At 38.7% G+C, this 22,130-nt stretch overlaps 1 protein-coding gene across 2 annotated transcripts in view; it reads left to right on the top strand.

Moving 5' to 3' along the window:
• The first annotated feature begins 578 nt into the window (after positions 1 to 578).
• The window catches only part of PDE11A (phosphodiesterase 11A), a 128,775-nt gene continuing 107,223 nt past the window's right edge, over positions 579 to 22,130 (top strand). For both annotated transcript variants that reach the window (XM_048953130.1, XM_048953129.1), the window contains exons 1-2: positions 579 to 1,640; positions 16,649 to 16,807. In XM_048953130.1, the coding sequence (XP_048809087.1) occupies positions 879 to 1,640; positions 16,649 to 16,807 (921 nt within the window). In that variant the 5' untranslated portion in view covers positions 579 to 878. The remainder of the gene's footprint in view (positions 1,641 to 16,648; positions 16,808 to 22,130) is intronic.

The raw sequence follows: 22,130 nt of genomic DNA, 5'->3' as shown, positions 1-22,130 counted from the left end.
GCATCGGTGGAGCGCTGAAACGTGCTCCACGTGCGCACGGGAATAACCCCGCACCGCCTGCCTCGGTGGATGCGGCGCTGGCCGGGGGCCCGTCCCCGGCGGATGACGATATCTCCGCTGGGAGCTCCGGGCGGCGGCGGCCCCGTGGCGGTCCCCCGACTCGGCGCCGGACCAGCGGGGCACCGGGACACGCAGGCACCTCCGCTCGAGGAGCCAAGAATTCACTAGGTCTGAACGAGCTCCTTTCGTTCCGTTCGTCCCCTCAAGTGTTCGAGCCTGGCAGATGATGCTATCAATTAACCCGCTCCGACAGCAACACTCGCGCTACCTCTCCCCGCAGCGCTGGGATGCCTCTTCCCCGCACACGCGTGGCAGACAAAAGGACCCCTCCTCGCCCCAAAATCCCCGAGCGCTGTGCGCGTTCCCCTCGCCCCGGGCCCTCCCGGCCCCGCACGCCCCCCGTTCCCGCCCCTCTCCCCCGCAACCGGGCTCTCCGGCGCTGCCTCCTCCCGCCGCCCCCCCCGCGGCTCACGCGTCCTGCCGCCGCCCTCCCCTCCCTCCCCGCCTCCCCCCTCGCTCAGTGGGCCGCCGCCTGGGTTACGCAGCCGCCGCCGCCAGCGCTGACAGAGCCGGGCAGGAGGGGTTTGCCCGAGCATCTCCAGAGGCGCGGCGGCAGCCCGGGACCAAGGAGCAGAGGAGGAGCAGGAGGCGGGCAGCGGAAAGAATACCTGGAATAAGGCGGACAGTAATAATAAAAGGTGGCAAGAGAAGGAGGGCGCGGGAACAGCGGGGGGACGAAAACAGCCGGCCCAGCCCGGTCGCGGGACAGCAGCGGCTCCCGTCGGGGCATGGCCTGAAACGCCTCCGCTCCCCGTACCATGGCGGCCGACGGCGGCCTCGACGTGGCGGCGGTGGAAAGTTTCCTGGACAGGCACCCCGAACTGGTGGAGAGGTGGCTGAAGAGGAGAAACTCGCTTCCCAAGGCGCCCGCCGGCGGACCGTCGGAGGAGCGGCGGGTCGGCGGCGGCTGGGGCGGCTCGGGCGGGCCCGGAGCCGGGGGGCTGCAGCGGAGGGCTTCCCAGAAAGAGCTGCGGAAGAGCTTCGCCCGCTCCAAGGCCATCCACGTCAACCTCACCTACGACGAGCACGTGCACGCCCGGGCGCAGGAGCCGCTGAGCAGCGTGCGGCGCCGGGCACTGCTGCGGAAAGCCAGCTCCTTGCCCCCCACCACCGCGCACATCCTCAGCGCCCTGCTGGAGTCCCGCGTCAGCCTGCCCCAATACCCGCCCCCGGCCCTGGACTACAAGCGCTACCTCAAGGAGCATAACGAACGGCAGTTCTTCCTGGAACTGGTCAAGGACATCTCCAACGACCTGGACCTCACCAGCCTCAGCTACAAGATCCTCATCTTCGTCTGCCTCATGGTGGACGCCGACCGGGGCTCGCTCTTCCTCGTGGAGGGGGCGGCCGCCGGCAAGAAGAGCCTGGTCTCCAAGTTCTTCGACGTGCATGCCGGCACCCCGCTGCTGCCCTGCGGCTCCACCGAGAATAGCAGCGAGGTGCAGGTGCCCTGGGGCAAGGGCATCATCGGCTACGTGGCGGAGCACGGAGAGACGGTCAACATCCCCGACGCCTACCAGGTAGGAGCCGGGCGGGACCCGGCGTTCCGCCGCCCCCGGCTCCCTCGGCGCTGGGCTCCGCCGCCCGCCCTCGGCCCTGCCTTCCTCTGGGTGCCCCCCGGGTGGGCCTCCCGGGGATGGTACGGGGGTCTCGAGAAAGGCACCCGGGGGGGACAGCGGGGCTCGGATAGCAGCGAAACGCTACAGCTGTGCTGCCGGCTTTCTCGGGAGTGCTGGGTGGTTCCCTGCGTTTCCCAAAGTGTTTTGGAATTCGCTGAAGAAAAGTTTTAAGAGATGCTCGTGACGGTCCCAGTAATCATCTCCTCAAATCTCGGTCGCACGTAGCGTTCCCGGCCTGCCCGCTGCTGATACAATCTCTCTGCCTTCAAAGAAGCGTGTATTTCCACCTTTGCTTATGCTTGCTCAGACCGCATGGCGTGCGTTTGCAGACCCTTTCCTAGGAGTGTTATATATCCATCCCTGTTATTCTCTTGGAAGGAGTTTCCCCATGTTTTATAGAAGCTTATGTTTAAATGTAACGTAGTCCTGGCTTCGGGGCAAAAATGCTCAGGCTTCAGCATGGACAGAAGTTCCTAGCATGCAAATGCAAAACAGCGTATTCACTTTGCTGGCTCCGGGTTTACAACCCTCTCCCGCAGTCCTGGGGATTGATTCTGATATGTACGAGCATGAGGCACTGTCAGCAGTGTCAGTCTTTAGACAATTAAGAACCAGAGAAATACACGTTTCTAAACAGAGATCTTGGAAAGTTTTAGAAAGATGAGAGATGCATGTCTTATAGAATTCTGGTAATAACCATTGTCCAATGTCTAATTCTTCCATAGAATAATAACAAAAAACAGGGAAAAAAAGGAGAGAGAAAAAAAAAAAAAAAAAGTGATGCCTGATGCTTTATAACAAACCATCCAAGGAATAAACTTAGAAAAATACTATATTGGAGTTTTTGTTTGAAATACAGAAGAGCTAGGCTAAATGTATTTGGGGCTGAATATTTATTATTTTTGTCAACCAGTGAAAAACACCGAGCTCCTCACAGGTACACATTAAGAGGGGTTTGCAGCCCACAGAGTTTGAGGGAAAAGAACAGAGCTTGGTAAAAAAACTACAATATTCAGCCTAAAATGACTGTTTATTGGATAACCTTTGTAAAAATCTAAGCTTGCTTTTTTCCTTTCTTCTTTCCTTTATGCCCATTATCTGCTTTCTCTTACAATCTGATTATTATTATTATTTTTTATAACTTGCCTTTCTAAAACTGTACTCTTCCCAAAATGTATGCTGTTTGGGGTCAAGCAGAAGATATTCTTAATAGTCTCAATGGAATAAACGGATTGAAAATATCTGAATTCAGCTGGAAATAGATTGGTCCCATCTTTTAGCTCCGAATAGCCCTGGACACCTCTTTTGGAGGTGAGAATGCCACTGGAAAGGTAGGTGTTTTCCTAGTCATAAGGGACTATTATTTTTTCTCAAGCGTTTGTTCTCTTTGCATTTACTTCCCTGTGGAAAAGCCCAGCTACTTTCAACAGCTAATTGTACCTTAGAAGAGAAAGTTCTGAGCCAAGTTTATCCTGTAATTACATCAATTGCAACTTCACTGCTTTCTGTGGAGTTACTTCTGACTAATTCTAGCAAAACAGAAACTTTAGGCATTGTAGTTTTAATGAACGTTTTACTTGATAATAAAAGAGGGATCTGCTGTCTGTTACATTTCCACCTTAATGCAGTTCACTCTTTTACCTGGCAGGTATATACCCATGGTGCATCATTAAAAGGAGACCTTTCTAATTTAATCGGATAAAGAGCCCTAGGGAGGGCCAGATACATGTGCACAAAGTGACAGCTGTTCCATCTGAGGTCATTGTGGTGCTCACAATATCACTCTTAAAAAATTAACAAATGCAATAATACGATTTTTGTCAGCATTGCCACTGATGATGGAAGCGTTTAATCAACCATCAGGTTAAAAAAAAATAGCACCATCAGGGAACTTTGTCAAGGTGACAGACAAAGATGGAGAAAAAGAGGTGAGAGAGCAGCACCATTTTGTCCATTGAAGAGAATGTTTACAGTGATGCTACTCATTTGGTAAGGAAAGGCCTTTCATTGTATTAGGTCAGAGCAGCACCTTTAGGGTAATGTAATGGCTTTTGCTTTTTAAATTAGCAAACTTTTTTTATACAGAGGTAAAAATACTTCCACATCATTTTTACCTCATTTCCAATATTGGGAATTTTATTTTATGATCATGTGACCACCTTTATTTTCTTAGAGCCTGATCAAATATGAGCTGAAATGACTGTAATAAGCAACAACTATGGATATCTCACTGTAGCTTGATTTATCAACTTGGTATGAAGTGACTGAACAAACACTTCGGAAGTTCACTGCATCAGAGAATTTGAGAAATATTTAATTTATGGAAAGGTTTAGGTAAATGCTATATAACTGAGTCAACAGGTGCAAAATTCATTCATGACATTAAAAGTTTTATTGACTACACTGTTGTGTGATTAAGGTGGGATTTTATAACTGTATAAACATTTGTAAAATCTGTAATTTAATTTGTAAGAGTCCTACAGAATTTTTCAAAGCAGGAGTGGAGATAGATACTTTCTTTGCATTTTGGAGTTGGTTTTAAACACTTTATCCTGGAAGTAATCCTGTTGAGTGATAAGTTGGAGTCCTAGTAAGTTTAGATTTTAAAATATGGCCTTGGATCCTTTTCCTATATTAATAATGTGAAGCTTTATTGACTCCTTATGCAAATAATCCAGTAAGTCTTGAGCATGTGTGTTCGAAGAATCAGTTCCTATTAGCAAGGAAGGAAGGACTTAAGTGTGCTTTAAGTCTCCCTTTAACAAAGCATAGATGTAATTTTTCCACAAGTATGAAACATATTAAATATATTGTAAGTAGACAGAAGTGGTATTTATTCTTTATCAGAGATCTTATGAGTTGTTTAGAAATTCCCCTTTTTTTCCTCGCTACTTAAAGCTATGGATTTTTCAAGTAATCCCCTCTTCTTACAGATCTTCTATGACATCCAGCTGAGATTCCTGATCATTTCTATTTTGTTCCATCTTTTAGAGCAGCATTTAAATAACAAAATTTTAAAACACAAGGAATGCTTAGTTACTGCTGTACTTTAAGATGTGCAAAAGTTTGGATTTAATTTAATAGCATCCCACATCCTTCTGACTACTGAAAAATCTTGCTCTTCAGAATAGCAAGTATATATCAGAAAGTATTGAAAAAATATGTTTGGCCATTTGCCAGTGTCAGCTGAAAAAAAAGTTTTCTGTACATCTTATGTTAAATTTGGAAGTTTAAAAAATAGCCTTAGAGATAAAATGGCTCCCCAGATTGATGTTTTAATAAAGCAAGGAGGAAAGAGAGAGAAATATGAAAAGGAGTTATGCTAAGACATGAGCTCTTGGAAGCTGGAGAAAGGGCAGTAAAAGATGATTAGAAGTGATTTTTTTGGGACAACTCAAGTCTTTGAAAAGAATATTAAAACTACCTTACTGGAATTAAAATCAAACAAAACGAATGACCTTAATACCGCCTTGCTCTGGACTTTGTCACATTTAAGCCACTGCAGACACAGAGGAAAAGGTTCTCCTTCCAGGGGACGGGCTCTTGATGTAGGCAGCAACGAACAGATGAGAAGCACATTTTATTATGCAGGATAACTACTTGTTACCATCAGTATTAACAGTGTGTCTGTTTCCATTTTAAAGAGCAGTTACAGCATTAAAACCCCCGGTCCCAAGAGATCTAGTCCTGTGGGTAGGAAGCGTTTATGAGCTGCCTTCAGCTACTAGCACCAGCAACTCCTGCATGCATCTCTGTACTGGCTCTCAGTGCAGACAGAGGTTGCTCCTCTGATAGCATGAAACATGGCAAGCAGAATAAGCAATAATTTAACAAAAAAGAAAAAGTTCCATGTAACACAGAAAAAATTGAGAACAACTTTTGCCATGCATTAAACATGACTAGGAAGCATCATGGGGAACACAAGAGGTAATTGCAACAGTGAAGAACTAAATTGGTCCAGTGTGCTTTCCAGGAAAGAGCACGCCAGTCTGTCATATAGCATTTCAAAACAGTTAAAGTCATGAGTCCCTGGAAAGTAGCCTCATGCTACCTGTAGCCATGGACGTAGGAAGGCAGGGTTATGGCCCGCATGGGGCACTGGTATCCCTATACCTTCTGTTTCTGCCTCAGCCCAGGAGCCTGCATCTCAGAGAGCAGATCCTGAGTGAAGTGTAAAGCATCTTGGGACCTTCTTAGGCTGTGCAACACACCATATTACTGATAGAAGGCATATTGTAAGAGAAGAAGCCAGGCTACCTCACGGGCCGGGCCAGGTCACACACTGACCTGTTTGCCACATCAGGGCCAGTACCTCATGACTGTCGAGCAGCTGAGCGCGCCTGATCTGTTTTCTGGAAAAGGGTGCCCAGGTGGGTCCTGTTTGCAGGAAAGCTAATTCTGAAGCCCACCCCTGCTCAGGTGTAAGCATTTTGGGGATAATTTGCTGTTAGTAAGTAATTATCAGCAATGGGGTGTGGCACTTATAGACAGTGCTGAAGTGGGCTGTGTTGCTGACGTGAGGTGATGAATGCGACTTCCTAAAGTGAGCGTAGAGGGGAGGACTTTCATCAGCAGATTGGTAGGTTTGGATTTTTTTCCTTATCGAAGGATGTTTGGTCTGTTTTCTCTATTGCTTTAATGGAGTAGCTACTTGGCATACCAGCCATTAGCTATGAAAAAAAGCTGTGGTGGTCAGGGTTGGCTTTTCATCGCTTTTTCTTATAAGTCCCCTGGGTTGGTTTTCCTGTTCCCTTGTAAGGTCTGCTTTTAGCAAGCTGTCAGACTTTACTGGTTTATCAGTTAGTTAGCCTGTCTGTCTAAAGAAACAAAAAAATTCCAATTTTTTTTTAAACCTGTCACCCATTCTGGAACTTCCTCATGGAAGCTGTGGGTGGGAAAGCAGGGCCCTCACTGGCCAGTAACTCCCCAGGCTGCTCTGAAGAGAGGAGGCTCTGAGTTCCCTGGTACTGCCTAGGTGCTGGAGAAGTATGGTGGCATGCTTTGAAGTCCAAAGCCTTTTGATCTGGTTTATTTTTGTCCTCACCAGTTTTTATGGTGGAAAATGAAATTAGGGAAGCTTTAAGGGGGGGGAAAAACAATGCCTGCTTGCACCTCTTAGCTTGTCTGAGTCTGTGGTGATTTAAAGGGGTAGAAGTGCTTGATCTTGCTTTACTTTCCCCTAGGTAGCTTGTATGGAGATGTGGTACAGGCTTCGTTAAACTGCTTTAGGGTTATTTTAGGAATATATTCTGGAAACCAATAGCTACAAAAGCATTTGTGGGTAACAGTATAGGTCTTCTAAGTGGTGAAGTAGCAGTGCTGATAAGATACAGAAAGGGTCTCAATCTGGATTATTCTACGTGTGTCTATCTGCACCTGTTCTCCAATGATCTCTAGTTTTGTCTAGATTAAGTTTACAGCATCAAGTAGAGGCAGGTTCAGCCTTTCTTCAGCATGGGGTTTTTTGTGTTTGTTACTTTTTTGTTTTACTGGAGTGATATTAACCTTTGTTGAGGAGTAGGAGAGTAGGTGTTGCTGGAATCCCTACTTTTGAAAGGGCTGCCATTTTGTATCTCATGGGGCAAATTAACTTTTTTCTGCTTGTCTGCCCCAGCTCTGGTTGATGTTCCTGCTGGTGAGCTTCACCTGGCTCTGCTTAACTGGAAAAATCCAGGTTTGTGAAAGGATGAGGAGTATTCATCCTGCCCTCCCTGGTGAAACTGATGGCACAGGTGGGGCTGTGTTTGCCATCGCTTAATTCAGAACTGCTGTCCTTTATTTAGTTTGAGGATTTGGGATTCTCTTATGTAGATATTGTAGGAGTCTTAACTTTTAAATACTCAACTGTTTGCGTATGTGGAAATGCAGTTAAAGAAGTTAAGAGCTTCAGCTTTTTGCTGTGGTGTTACATATGATCCAGTTCAAATTATATTTAAAGATAAAAGAGATTTTTGAAGTCTTCACCCTTTTCTGATGGTGTGTCTGGGTTATTTCATCACAGGTTATCTTATTTGTTGTTTGTTTTGGTGTGTTAATTTTTTTTTTAACTACTGAGCATGAATATCAGCTAAAGGAAAAAGTAGATTTAATTTCGTTTCTGTTAATATAGTTCACTTATGCATGTCACGCACTTTTTTTTCCCTTTTGTCCTATGATTTTCATATTCTTATTATGCTGTGGAATTGCTTGTGTATGAAAAAAATGTATTTTTGACCACGTCCAGGATGAGAAGGTAACTCATCAGTAGAAGAACTGGAGTCAAATAATATATAGACAAACTAAATATTAAATGGCAAACACTTGTAAAATAAATGAAAATAATGAGAAGTGAGTTTAGAAGATAAGTGCAAAAAAAATTTCTTAAATCATTGCTTCTCACCTTATGAGAATTCTGCTAGTTTGGCCAGTGATAGCAATAGGAAGCTTTAAGTCTGAAAGACGAATTGAAATCAATACTTTATGATGATTTAGCTGACTCTACTGAAAATCTCTGTTAGATGGATCTGGCTTCCATTGCACTTAAGTAAATCTATACTTATAGCAGATATTCACTTATCTAAGTATATTTGATGCTTGGCTTTGTCTTTCATGTGTCTTTCTACTCATTTTATGTACAAGCATTACTAGAAAGATGGTATGGAAGACGATATCAGGGAGCGTTAGGAGGGGATATAATTTAGATTTTTTTTTTAATATAAAATTTTATACTTAACTATAGGGACAGAAGGGAAATATTTTCCACTTGCATGGCATGATGCGCAGTGTAGCATAATATAGTTCAATTACATATTTGATTAGGGTATTTCAGTGACTATGAGAATGGATGTACCTAAACCTGCAGTTCTAGTTCTAGCAGAAATCCCATTACAAGACAAAATAAAGCGGTGGATTTGCTTGGTAAAGGATCTTGCTGGTCTGTTGGAATGGTTTCAGATTTTTTGAAACAACTGGATGTTACTTTTAGTTATTTACAGTTTCGTGTTGTATTCTTTTTCTATAGAATAGTACAATTAAAAAGAAGTACCCATACGTCATTACACAAGTTAATTTGTTTTACTCTTCTACAACAATCCTATTGAGTAACTATGAAATAAACAGCTTGAGCTAATGATTCAGCAGAGTGTGTTTGCAGGATAATAACTGCATGCAATCTGGGTGTATGGCAACTGCTGAATCATGGCCTGAACCTCTGATTGATCACCTGAGGCGAGCCATGTGAAGTCAGGTGAGTCAGCCAGAGGAGCACAGGTGAAGGCAATTCACCTGTGCTGCAGGAAGGGGTGGAGCCTGGCTGCACCCCTCCTAGACCTGTTTAAGAGCTGGCTGCCAGTGGGGAAGGATCTCTTCTGGAGACCTGCTCTGCTGGGGCTTTGTAAGTGAGCCCAGGATAGGGGTAAGCTTTCTATCCTCTTTTTGTTGTTGTAATCTGCTTTGCCTAACTCTCTTGTTTATTTTGTGTGATAACATCTTAATATTCATTGATTATACACTGGGTTTAATGTGTCCAAAGTGCACTTTTTAAAAATGAGAATGGCTAAGATTAATAACTACTGGTTTATCACAATGACATTTTAAATTTGTTGTTCAATGATTTTATACTTCCGTAACACTTGAAGCCACCTGTTGCTCCCATGCAATCACTTGCAGGAGCTAGGCTAACCTATAGATAAGCTTCTACTGAGGGACGCAGGAGTTTTGCTGGGTTGTTTTTCTAAGGGAAGTATCAAATATATTTATGTAAGTATATATATATAATTTTATATAAAGTATTGCATGGCTTAAGGAAAAAAAAAAAAAAAAAAAAAAACAACAAAAGAAAACAAAAAAAAGAAACCCAAAACATTGAGTTTAGGAGAAGAGCATGAAGAAGTGGTTGAAAGTGAGTTTTGTGTGAAATGGGAGTATGGGAGGATATTTGTGGCTGGTTTTCAGTAGGGCTTCTGTGTGCCTGCTACCAAAGGGCCCAAGGCCACTCTGATGGGGCAGTAGTGGATTTTATCTCTAAATATTTAAAACTAAAATCAGTGGAAAAAATAACTCTTATTTTCTTTGATAAGTACATGAGCAGTGTAGAAATGCACACAAGATACCATAAATTAGATTACAACTTAATTTACTGTACTGATATCAGCACTCTACTGGTAGTTTGTTTGGAAGGAGGAACAGCAAAACTATTTTGTACTGATCTGGGGAGTGTTGTCCTGCAGAGGAATCTCAATCCCACTGTTGATCAGCTCTGAGTGTGAAGCATGAGATCTTATTATTATTATTAGCTTGATATTCATGTCTAAAAACTTGTTACTGCTTGCAATTTTTTTAGGGAAAGAATTTCTATTTTGTTCCATTGCTTACATAAGCAGACAACACGGGCTGTTGTGTCCGTTCTTCAACTAAGAAATGTTAACAGTGATTAAAATGGGAGAGAGAATATAACACACCCTGACTAAATAGAGAGAACCCTAAACTGTTGATGCATTTAAAACCAAAACATAAACATTATCACTTGATTATCACTTTTCTCCCCTTGAAGTCATCTTTTTTTTTTTCTTTTAGCTCAAAATATATAGAGACTGGTTTTTTAGTCTGGAAGTTAATGATTTTGTGTGTCAGTGTTCCCTACTTTTCTGAATTGTTATGGGAGTGATGAAATGGAGTTGGCTGAGATGTTCTATGCTTTATCTGTTTTACTTGTTTTTTAAGAAGTATTGCTGCCACTGATTGTCACTAGATAACTGTGCTTATTGGAAGAATTAGGTCTTGGATGCTGGGGAATGGTGCTACTTTGTTCTCCTGCTGCCTTTTGTCTCTGGGGCTTTTAGAGACTTTGCAGAAGTTGACAGGAATGGCTGCAAAAATCCTTATGTTGAAGACCCTTAAGAGATTGGTTTACTTGGTTGGTCTTTGTGTGCAAATTTTTCTACAAGGTTTTGCCCATTGTTGTCTTATTGCTTTATTTCTGCTCCTTGTTCATGCACAACGTAACTCGTGCTTGTGTTTGTGCCGCTGTTTGTGGCATTTTAAACTTTTCTTTCGAAGAGGAGTATCCAGAACAGATGCCTTCATTTACTTGTATTTTGGCTTTTTCATATTATGCTTTGGCTCTGGACAATATGCTGTCTTTTGGATTGCTCTTTTCTTATAAAAGTTTATGTATTCTATACTCATAGGAAGCACGATTAAGAAATCTAACAAGTCTTTTGATGTCAGTTTTTCAATTTCTACAAATGTCAGTGCTTCTGCATATCAACTTCTTGTAAAGTGAAATAAACAAACAAAAAACCTTAAATCACATTTTTATATCCTGTGCAGTGCAGTAGTACAATACATCTTAGGTAAGCAATGTTATCTGACATCCTTGCTCTTATACTAATTTTGATGCTGAACAGCTAATTGTGAATCAGTAATTTAAATGCAGGGTATTCCAAGGAGCTTCAAGGTGTTTTTATGTTTTTGAGCCATTCTTAAGGGAAAACTAAATAGTGAGCAGTCCTGTCCTGCTGTGAGTGCCTCTTGTATTTTTCTGTTTTGTATGATTAACAAGCAAGTAGTATTTTCAAATTGTCAAAAGAGATACCTTTTGCTTGTAGTTGTGAACTTCAGTTGGGTCATCTAGTTCACTTTATTACAGTTGGACATTATATCCACAGACTCTGGATAGTGAAAACAATGTCCCATGGACTTCTCATTGCTGAAGATCTTTTCAAAAAGATTTCATCCTGCATTATATCATTTTACTCTGAGCTACATTGTTTTAGGAGCATATTTTTCTCATAAATCATTCCAAATCATTCTGATAGTATAGCATTAATTGTACTAGCTTTGGTAAGGATATAGAAAACCAGTTTTCTTTTTCAAGTTCCAAGGGCTGTGTTTAGACTAACTGTACCTTTGCTAACAACTGGTGAACCATCTGCTTAAACTGAAATTCAAACCTGAATTCCAGTTGTTCTGAAACTGACTTCATTATTACCCTAATCTATTTAATTTCTTTAACTGTCTAGGGAATGAGGGGAAGATCTTGTTACATTAAAAACGAGAACAAGAGCATCTCATGGGAGTTGTGGAGGTCCTCTGTGACCTTCTGTGAAAGATTTCCTGTTAATTTTTTTAAAGATTTCCTGAAGCTGGGAATCATTATGGAATGTCTATATTCTTTCAGCAAATGATAAAATTTGTAACTTTTAATTATGTTTTTTGCCTCTTTAAAAACAAAATTCACACTGAAATGTAGACCTCCCCCCCTTTAAGTATAGCTGTTCCATTTTCATAATGGTCAGATTGTTTAGTGACTACGGATCCATGGTTAATTTGCTGCTGTTCTCCAGGAGAATTAAACCCTAAGACTTCTCATTTTCCACTTCCAACCCTATCAGTAGTACACCTAATTAACTTTTTTCAATCCTTGCCCAGTACCTTTATATCTTTCATAGTCAGAATTAAACTAATCTTATGAATGCAGAGGTCATTAGAGGACTTGACATACAGCTTCTGGGTGCAGCTTTTCAGCTGAAACAGCTAGAAAATGTTTTTGCTGCTCACAACTTCCATTCAAGACTCTAATGTTTCTGATAGTTCTCAAATTGTAGTCCACACTTTTAATGTTGTTCTCAAAATTACAGGAACTAGAAATTAAATGTATTAATGAAAGTTGAAATCATGATAAATTAGAATTACAGGATTTAACTCTGCCCCAATTTGTCCTTTTACAGAATAAAAGCTTTGTAGTATAAAAGCATGAAAATATTTTTCTTGCTGACAGCAAATCTCTAAGTAGATCCAAAAAGAACTGAGACTAGGTGTTACTGCTCCAGCAGTTGAAATAGCAGCACTTGAACTGATGAATCAATCTTGCTCTCTTCCTGTGATTGGCTGTCACATTTTACAAGGCAATATTTCCCCAAAGAAGAATTTACAGTCAATAAGAAACTTCAGACAAGATGATGTTTATCCTCCCAAATAACCACTCCTTGTTGGCAGTTAAAATTCAAGTTCAGAGTACGTGAGTCATTACATTTGCAATGTTTTTGGCATCTAGCAACCTCATTATGTAGACACAGGACATTAAAAATAATTGTTTGGGTTTTTTTGTGTTAGCAGTGTTTTTAACAGTCAGAAGTCTTGACTTCATAATTCCTGAGTGTTCTTGCATGAAAATATTGCTGATACAATTGCAATTATAGTGAAGTTTATCTCAGACAAGATATAAAGTATACTAATTTTATCTCTAATTACTGAATAACTCTTTACAAAAAGAAACCTACAAGAGCATGCTGCATTTGTAGCATCAACACTGATATTCCCTAACAGCCAGGAGCCCAGCACAGGTGCTTGTTATGCCACAGGCTGTTCTAAAAAATGGGGTAATAGTTTGTATCATAAAATGCTTTCAGTCTAACAGAATTCTTCTCTCTGATTTAGCAGCTTTGTTATCAGCTGCTAAACAGACCTTCTTGCTCAAGGTCACTATCCTGTAAGTAGAGGTGGATGTAAATTTTGTAGAAGCTCCTCAGCCTTCATAGTTCACACTTGGGTATTGAGTTTTTATTGATGCAGTTAAATTCAGCTAAACCTCAGCTAGATCCTACTGTGTGCATCCTATGAAGATGTAATAAATGATGAAAGAAAACTAGGAGGGAGGGATAGGTGTGAAAAGGGGAAGGTCTGGGATATAATGCAGGTCACCTGGTCACTTCCTTCTCGTGTATTGCATGTTAATGCTGGCAGAACTAGTATTTCATTGCTTATGTCTCCTTCATTGCTTTTTGCAAATGTCACTGAAAGGAAATTCCTGCCTGCACTTCAACAAGAGGTTAGAGACAAAGTTTCACTTTGCATCTTGATTACTTCTATTTTTTTTTTTTTTTTTTTTACTGAGTTCTTAATTAGGCTTGCCTTAATCTCTTCCTTTTCCCAAACAAATGCGTAAGTTTCTCTATATTCCTCTTATTCACTGTTTTGAATATGCTAGGGAACTGAACTACCTTTAACGGAAGGGTAAGAAGTGGGTAATCTGCTATCAGATGATGAAACCACTTGAGCAAGTTGTTACATATCTGGAACTGAGGCTGTTTGATTGCTCTGGGATCCCTGTGCCTCTCTTCTCCTGTAGAGATCACAACAAGGAGCACAAACAGGAAACTTCCTAAATCCACATGAAATATGATGTGATATAGCAGCAATTAATTCCAGATTGCTAGTCCATTCTGTGCCTGCTGTTCTCCATGGAGTCCACTAAGGAATACAAAACCAGTACCTTTGTCGCATCTGTTTGCAGTACTGGCAGCTTGTACAATAGAGATAACATTTTGGACCGATTCAGAAGCCCCTGTGTTACATGATGCTGTCCACTGCAGGTCAGATGTTGCTTTGATTGTATATTATGGGTGTTCTGGCTTTCCTAAGCAAACTGTTAAGCACAAATATTTCAAAGGAAGCTCACTGTCTTCTCAGAGACTGCATATAAGTAATTTGCTCTTCTTGTAAGTCTTCTCTTGAAAGCAAAAAGTTTTTAATACACTGAAAAGACAGAAATAGGTCTAAGGAAGAACAGCAAACCCTAACAAAATCAGAATTAAAATAGGAAAAAATGGTATTGTAAACAGATTTAAGAGTTTGGTGTTTTGTGGCAGAAGAGTGCTATAGCTTGCGTGTGAATATGACAATTGTTATTAATTATTGGTGTTAAGAGGTCTGAAAATTTGCATAACAGGATAAATTACCCATATGTTTATGCAAATCTTAATGTTGATTGAGGCAGGTCACTTAAAGCACATTCTTTTTGAAGTGGTGATGATCCTCCTACTTCTTTTTTCCCTGTTGTGATCTGCAGATAATGTAGAAATAAGATAGTCTGGAAAATGTGTCAATGTTTAGTATTGATAAAGATTTAATGATTTCTCTTATCGTAGTTAAATTTAATCTTAATTTAAGGATTGTAGGGATGTAACAATTGCTCTTTCATCACAGGACATAAATATGTGCAGATATTATTTTGCAGCTGATACTGTCTGAACCTTTAAAATCAAAACTCTTGCTTCTATCTGTAGAAGACTTTAGTTACCTTAGGTTGGGAGTGCCAGAACTGGTTGCAACCCAAATGCTAACTTTGTCCTGAAAGAATGGAGCTGCCAATTCCCTCTCCATTTGATGTTAGAGTTACTGAAGATGATTCTCTACAGAGAGGGACTTTGCAGTCGTTTTTCAGCAGTACTGTTTCATGGCAGAATAGTTATCTGCACAACACCATGCAAAAAAAAAAAAGTTCAGTTTCCCTTAGCTTTGGTCAATCTATACGGGATGTCATTTTCAGCTAAGATTTGAATAATGCTCTTTAAAGCTTTTTTAACTTCAAATGTTAATGTACTTAATGAAGTACTTTAGAAAATTGTATGAAAAATGTATTATACATCTTTTAGCTCTTTTGTTTGTATACATGGTAATCTTTCTTCAGTGGTAACCAGCTGTGTGGATTCTACAGTGGAAGCTTAAACTGCACATCCAAACAATGTACAGTTTCCTCATCAGGAAGCTATATATTGAGAGATACTGGCATGAGGGGGTCTTTCTAAATCAACATGTTTTCATAATCAATTCTCTGGAAAGAACCGAAGTTTTCTTGAATTTCTGTAGTGAAAACATTTGTACTGTGGTGTAATACTAATCCTTACAGCAAGGCATATTTGACTTACTAAAATTAAAGTGCAGCAGGCAAAGAAGTATAGCTAACAAGTGTTTCCATCTGTTTACCAGAAATCACGGGCATCTGCAAAATATAGATGTGAAATGGCAGGATGTATGTGTATGTAAGATTATGTAACTATCACCAGATATCAGTCTTAAAATGTCATTCAGTAAGCATTCTATCCAGTAATGGAACTTATTTTGAAGTGAGCAAATGTAATTTGGTCTAAAGATGTGGTATTGTCACCCTACACACGTTTTTCTATTTCTGTGCCTGTGCAGATGGTGGATTGTCCCTCTTTCACAGTTAGTGCATTCTAAAATTTCTTGCAAGTATTAGAGCACTTGGAATACTTGCTAATCTTACTGATAAGTTGGTCTTTGAAATATGTTTACTCCTTAACATTTTATCACTGTTCTTATTTGACTGTGAGATTAGAATGGAAAGCAATGTAAGCAGGCTCATGCTCATAGTATGTGTTCTGTATTTTTTGAGAAAGTGGATGCTTTATGATCAGTGAGATTATACTAGGTACTTAAGCATGCTGAAGAGATTTAATATATGCATTAATTAACATAATTAAAAGATTTTTGAACTTTGCGTTACCACAGTTCTGATACTTAGATGCAAGTGGAAACAAAATCATTTAAAACAACCTCATCTGATTCAGGGTAACAGTAATAAAACCTGGTTTGATGATGATACTGTTCTTGGTCTTAAAAATTTCAAGAATGAAGAATACCACATAGAATCACACATTTTCCCTCTGCGTAGCTGCTCACCATTGGGGCGATTTAGTTGCTGTGTTCCCATTAACACTATTTACAGTGGTGGTGCTAAATTTCCTGTTAGAGCACTGTGGAATAACTTAAAAAAATACTCTGATGTATGCAATGTTTTAGGAACTTTGTCTACCCAAATACTGTCCTGTATGCTCCCAGCAAGTCGTGCAATGATTCGGTTGGGTCTTGATATTGTGGCTGATCTTTTTAAGTGGTATCCATAAAGTCCTTCTTTGTTTTATGCTTGTGTGGTTTGAGTACAGCAGTTTGACAATTGTTTCTCTCAGCATCTTAATTGGGGAAAGACATCTGATAGAAAATGTGGTAATAACACAGACGACATAATATTATTTTTCTCAGTGTCTTGTATAGTCAAGTACCCTGCTACCTGAAGGAAGCTCAAATATACGATATGCATGTTAATATTTCCTTGTTTTCTCTTGAAGGATCGTCGCTTTAATGATGAGATTGACAAACTGACTGGATACAAGACGAAGTCACTTCTGTGCATGCCCATAAGAAACAGTGATGGAGAGGTTATTGGTGTGGCACAAGCAATAAATAAGACTCCTGGAGGTGCCCCGTTTTCTGATGACGATGAAAAAGTAAGACTGCCTTCTTCTGTTTTCTTGTATGTAGCCTGACAGACTCTTCTTAAGAGTATCTACTGCAGATACTATGAATAGAAGACTTATTCTTTAATATTATTGACTTTGTAATTAAGTTGTAGTTAATTTCTCAGGTATGACAATGCTGCAGTATTTTATGTACAATTTATTTCCTCTTTTTACCTATCAGAGTGGAGGGAAGAGCTGGTGTTAGTTCTTTGTTCAGTTCGTATCTTGATAATTTATTACTCCATGTTATACTAAAAACTCCTACTGATCTGTTTTCTAATGCTTTCTTAGCTTTATAAAAAAAAATCTGAGTTAATGTCTTAGAAAATTAGCTGTAAAGCAGAAAAGCTGATACTTGTTTCATGAAACCTACAACTGATACACTATTGCTTTCTTCTCACAGCTTTTTTTGCTTTTTTTTCCCCCAATTCTTTAGCCCTCAAAATTTTAGCTTCCTTATTTGGCCTGCGATCTGTTACTTATGTTTGAAAACCCTTTTTTGTGTCTTTATATATTAACCCTTCATGACATAGTCTGTTTCATATAGGTTAAGTTCTTTGTAGATTTTAACTTGCAGTACAGAAGCTAGAGTTTCAGAAACCTATTCTCTTGTAAATTTAGAAGCTGTGAAACTAAGGGTTTTGCCATCATTGTGGAGAAGCTTAGAGAAACCTTAAGATATCAAATTGCATTTTGAAGGAAAGGCTAAGAGCATCAGTACTGACGTATTTTTTATAGATGTTAATGCATATGCCTCCCCCACTGTAGGAATAATAGCTTGAGTAGCTTGTGTTTGAAGTTAGGTAATTTCAATTAAGAATAAACATAATGAAGAATTTGTATCACCAATAAATGAGATGCTAGAAGCTGATTCAGAATGAAATTAAGTTGGTAAAAGCTGTTGCTTTAGGTTCAGGTGACTTGTCAGTCTGTAACTATTTTTATAAAGATCAGGTGCACTTGGGAGCTTAATACCACTAAGGTATGGGGAGCAGCCTTTTGTGTTAATGGTGTTTAAGTGCTTAATATAAAACGTATGCTGTAACATAAAACATCTGTTCTGTAAATGCAAGAGACCTTGCCTATTAAACTTGAGCTTAACACTTCTTTTTTTAGATTTTGTTAGACTTCTCATGCGATACTTTAATAGGAAGATTTCAGCGTTAACCTCTAAATAAAATCTTTCAAAGAATTAATTATTGTTTTTTGTTGAAACAATAGCTTATTTTTTTAATATGAACTCTCAAAGTATTTGGAGAAAAAATGGGGAAACAGACAACTTTATTTGTTCTAACAAATATTGTGTGATGATAAACTAGCTGTGGTTTTCTTGTTCATATGTTGGTATTTGGTTGTTGTTGTTGTTGTTTTTTAGAAAAATTATCTGTAGTAATAAGTTTTTGTGATAGTTTTCCTATAAAATCCTAAGCTTGCTCACCTTAGTCATCAGCTTCTCCGAATGCTCTCCATAGGATATATGACTGTGGCATATACACTAATATTATTCTAGGGGATGTTACATTTACCACTTTATGCTATCATAAAGCATAGGAAACTTTCAAATCCCTGTTTAAGGATAAATAGTTATTTTCTCCTTTCTGTCCTTTTCATTAAGATATATCTGGAGAGTAAAGGGAGTTCAAGTAGCAACAAGGAGGGCTTTTGAATTAAAATTAGGGAAAATGGGAAATGGTGCTATTAAAGTCAGGATATCTACACCTAAGTATGAAGGGAGAATGTGAATGAAGCCAAAAAATGGCAGGAAAGAAGAGGGTAAAGTCAGCAAGCTGCATAGCAACTCTATCCAGGAAAGAGAAATGGAGTATCCTTCAAGAATGTACTATGAAACAATGCACGCTTCTGTTTTAGTATAGTATTGAATCTATTTTTTGTAAAAGCGTAGGTAGAGATGGACTTTGCCCCTGAAACTTACTTAAGCTGACTCAAAAGAACTTAGTACTTGACAGAAAGCCATTGTTGGTGCATTATTACATGTTGACATTCCTGTGCTATGACAAAGAAGAGGTGTTAAGTGATACCTGCTGGAAAGAGAAAATCCTGCCTCATTGGTTCATTGCAGTAGATGGGAATCATGTTTAGAATCAAGACAGTATGACATAAATGAAATGTCTTAAAGCTAAACTAACCTTGGTTTTTTCAAGGCTGTGAAACATTGCACAAATCAAACTCATTTTCTGTAGAAAGCATAGGAATGTATGTATTCCTTTAATTTGTTATTACATGGCTATTTTTACTACTTATGTATGTGTGGCAATACATTCAAGTCATAGTAGAGAGCCATTTCATAGTTTTTCGAAACAGTGGTTTGAGGATATGAATCTTTACATGACTAATGTCTGTTAATAGTTTCATGCTCTGATTTGTTGTGTAGTGGGAGTAATTCAAAATAGATTGTTTTCTGTGAAATATTGTTACACAAAGGAATGTTTTGCCATCCAGGTAGGAAAATCCTTGCCAAGTGAAATACAACAAAGTGAATACACAGTATCTGAGAGTATAAAGAAGATTTAATCGTTCTTGTGCCTTCTATTAGCTATCAGGTGTTTTTTAATAGAAACAGTTATGAGCAAATATTTGAGATTTAACATAGCACTCTCTTGCTGTTGAGTAGAGATATTCAAGCAGTTACTCTAAACAGTACACATTTGCACATGAAGTGTCAGCTTTATTCCTCTGTACTGCTGTATGCTTTGGATACTTTGCCTAAATCTGTTTCGACATTTTGTTCTGATTTGTTCTGCTCTTGAGCTGATGGTGAACTCTTAGTTGAAGTGCAGATTGTCACTGACCTAGCCGTTTGGATCAGAGTTGAAAGATTAAGCTTATGCCTGGATAGTAATATTCTTATTGAAAGTGCATTCAACAAGTGATAGGGAGTGAAACATAAATTATAAATATATTTATAATTATATAAATTCTATATAAATATATATATATATTATATATATATATTATATAATTATATATAAATATATAAATATTATTATATTATAATATATATAATATTATATATAATATATATATTATATATAATATATATATAATATATTATATTATATATATAATATATATAATATATATAATATAATTATATTATAATATTATATATAAATATATATATTTATAATTAATATATATATATAAATATATATAAATATATAAATATATTTATAAATATATAAAACAAAAAGCTGAGTAACTGGGGCTACCATTCACACAAACATGAGTAGTTCTCTAAAACTCAAAAGGTGTTTCTCAGAACAATATTCGTTGCAGCGTATTTAATGTGCTGAGCAACAAGAAAACAAATCGCTTATCAGCATCAACTATTCTAGTACCACAATAAGGTAATTTTTTTTCTTGCAATAATTTTTTTCCTATGAAAATAAATTTTTTCTGCAACAGATCTGTAAAATGAATGGTGTAGTACATACAGAATATGCTAGAATGGGTATTCAAATGCAGATTGAAGTAGTAAACTTGGACCTTTTCCTGAATGGGTGTTTCTGTACTTGCTTAGTATACCTTGTTCCTGTATAAAATATCATGTTTGAAGTGCTGCCTTTATCTTATAATATATTTCATCTTTGATAGAATATTCGAATATCATACATTCAACTGGCAAAACTGCTGTGTTGATGTCAACTGAGTATTGCATAAACACGTTAATATAATATTTCATGTTAGTACTGAGGTTGTGGTGTTTGGTTTCCATGCTGAGGTTACTAAATATTTTTCACAATCAGCAAGTTTCTTGTAACTTAATTGCCATCTTTATTTTTTTCTAGTCATGTACACTATTGTTACAGTTAGTAACAAATATGTTTCTAATAATTCTTCAGTAATATATTAAATGGGTTCTCAAATGTAGTCTTTAAGGGAAAAATAAGTGAGAAGGTAAAAATTACTGTGGTCTGTAGGAAGTCTAGGATTGGTTGTGGCTTGGCAGCCTGTGTGCTGTTTTTGGTTAAGGTTTTTGTTGGTGTTTTTGGTGTTTTGGTGTGTTTTTTTTTTTTTTTTTTTTTTTTTTTTTTTTTTTTAAGATTCTGTGCTCTTAAGATTTTTCCCTCACTGGTAACCTAGAAAACATGATATACCTCTGGGAAACCAAGAAATGCACTTCCAGGAGAATGTCTTGCAGGATTGGTGAATGCTTTTTTAAAGACTATATCAGAGGAGGCAAGAGAAAACTAGGGGCAAAAAAAGAGACTTGGAAAATGTTTTCGAAACAATGAAAGGAAAATCTGCCTGGGTATTATGGTGCTTTGTGCAGTAAAGTCTGATGACAATCTTGCAAGCAAACCCCATTTTATGTTGATGTCTATTTCTGACAAGTAGCAACTTCAGAATAATTATAAAATGAGACTCTAATAAACTGACCTTACCTCCAGGCCCTTTCAAACAAATCTCAGTATCTCTATGTATGACTTCTGTTAGAGATGTCTTTCTATGCTCGCAATTATGTGAAGCAATTAATTCTATCTTTTTTTTTTGCAAAGCTTCTAGACTATTGTATAATAAAATGTCACTTGGGGGCACTAGTGCCTTGAGTCGATAGAAAACAAAGAATAATGTTTTCAATTACAATTAAGTAGATGCTGGCATCACTTCATGTATTTTTAGTTATTTTTTTTAAATTTAGAGCAAATAAAATATTTAAGATTTGGGGAGTTTTGAATGCTCCCAAGCTGTAACCAAGTTTGTTTTGCAACATGTAAAATAGTAGAGTATTAGATTTCCAAGCTTTTGCAATTCTTTTTCATGGCAGACTTTCAGGTTTTTCTTCTGTGTCTCTGGCCATCGTGTTAATATCACTGCTAAGTTTTTTGCATGTAATGATTGCTTCCAATTGCTAAACAGTTTCCTTTTGATATAAAGGATGATCCAACCATTTCATTGCTTTGAGCTAAACTAGACCTGACAAATTGCTGTACAGGTTTTACCTCCTCAGCATCAATGGCTTGGTCAGCCAGAGTGATGTAGAGATTTCTGTTTTGGTATAGACAATTACAAAAGTATTGCTTAATTTAACAGTCATTGCCTTACACTGTCATTACTAGGTAACTTTTAAAAATAAAACACACTGAAGAATATCAGTTTTCTTCCAACAGTGGACGTCAGTTCATCTGGAAGGCTTAAAAACAAACAAAGCCTTGAAAAGAAGGGTGCAGCCTGTGTGTTGTTAGTGCTGTCCTGGAGAGACACAAGACACTTCAGTATTTGTGCTGTTTGTTGGTGAGTCATGTGTTGCAGGACAAGTGAGGAAACTACTGAGCAGAAGTCTGACAGT

Source organism: Lagopus muta, chromosome 8, assembly GCF_023343835.1.
Source record: "Lagopus muta isolate bLagMut1 chromosome 8, bLagMut1 primary, whole genome shotgun sequence".
Taxonomy (NCBI): domain Eukaryota; kingdom Metazoa; phylum Chordata; class Aves; order Galliformes; family Phasianidae; genus Lagopus; species Lagopus muta.
The sequence above is the reverse complement of the archived record's forward strand: the minus strand, read 5'-3'. Positions and strand labels throughout refer to the sequence as shown.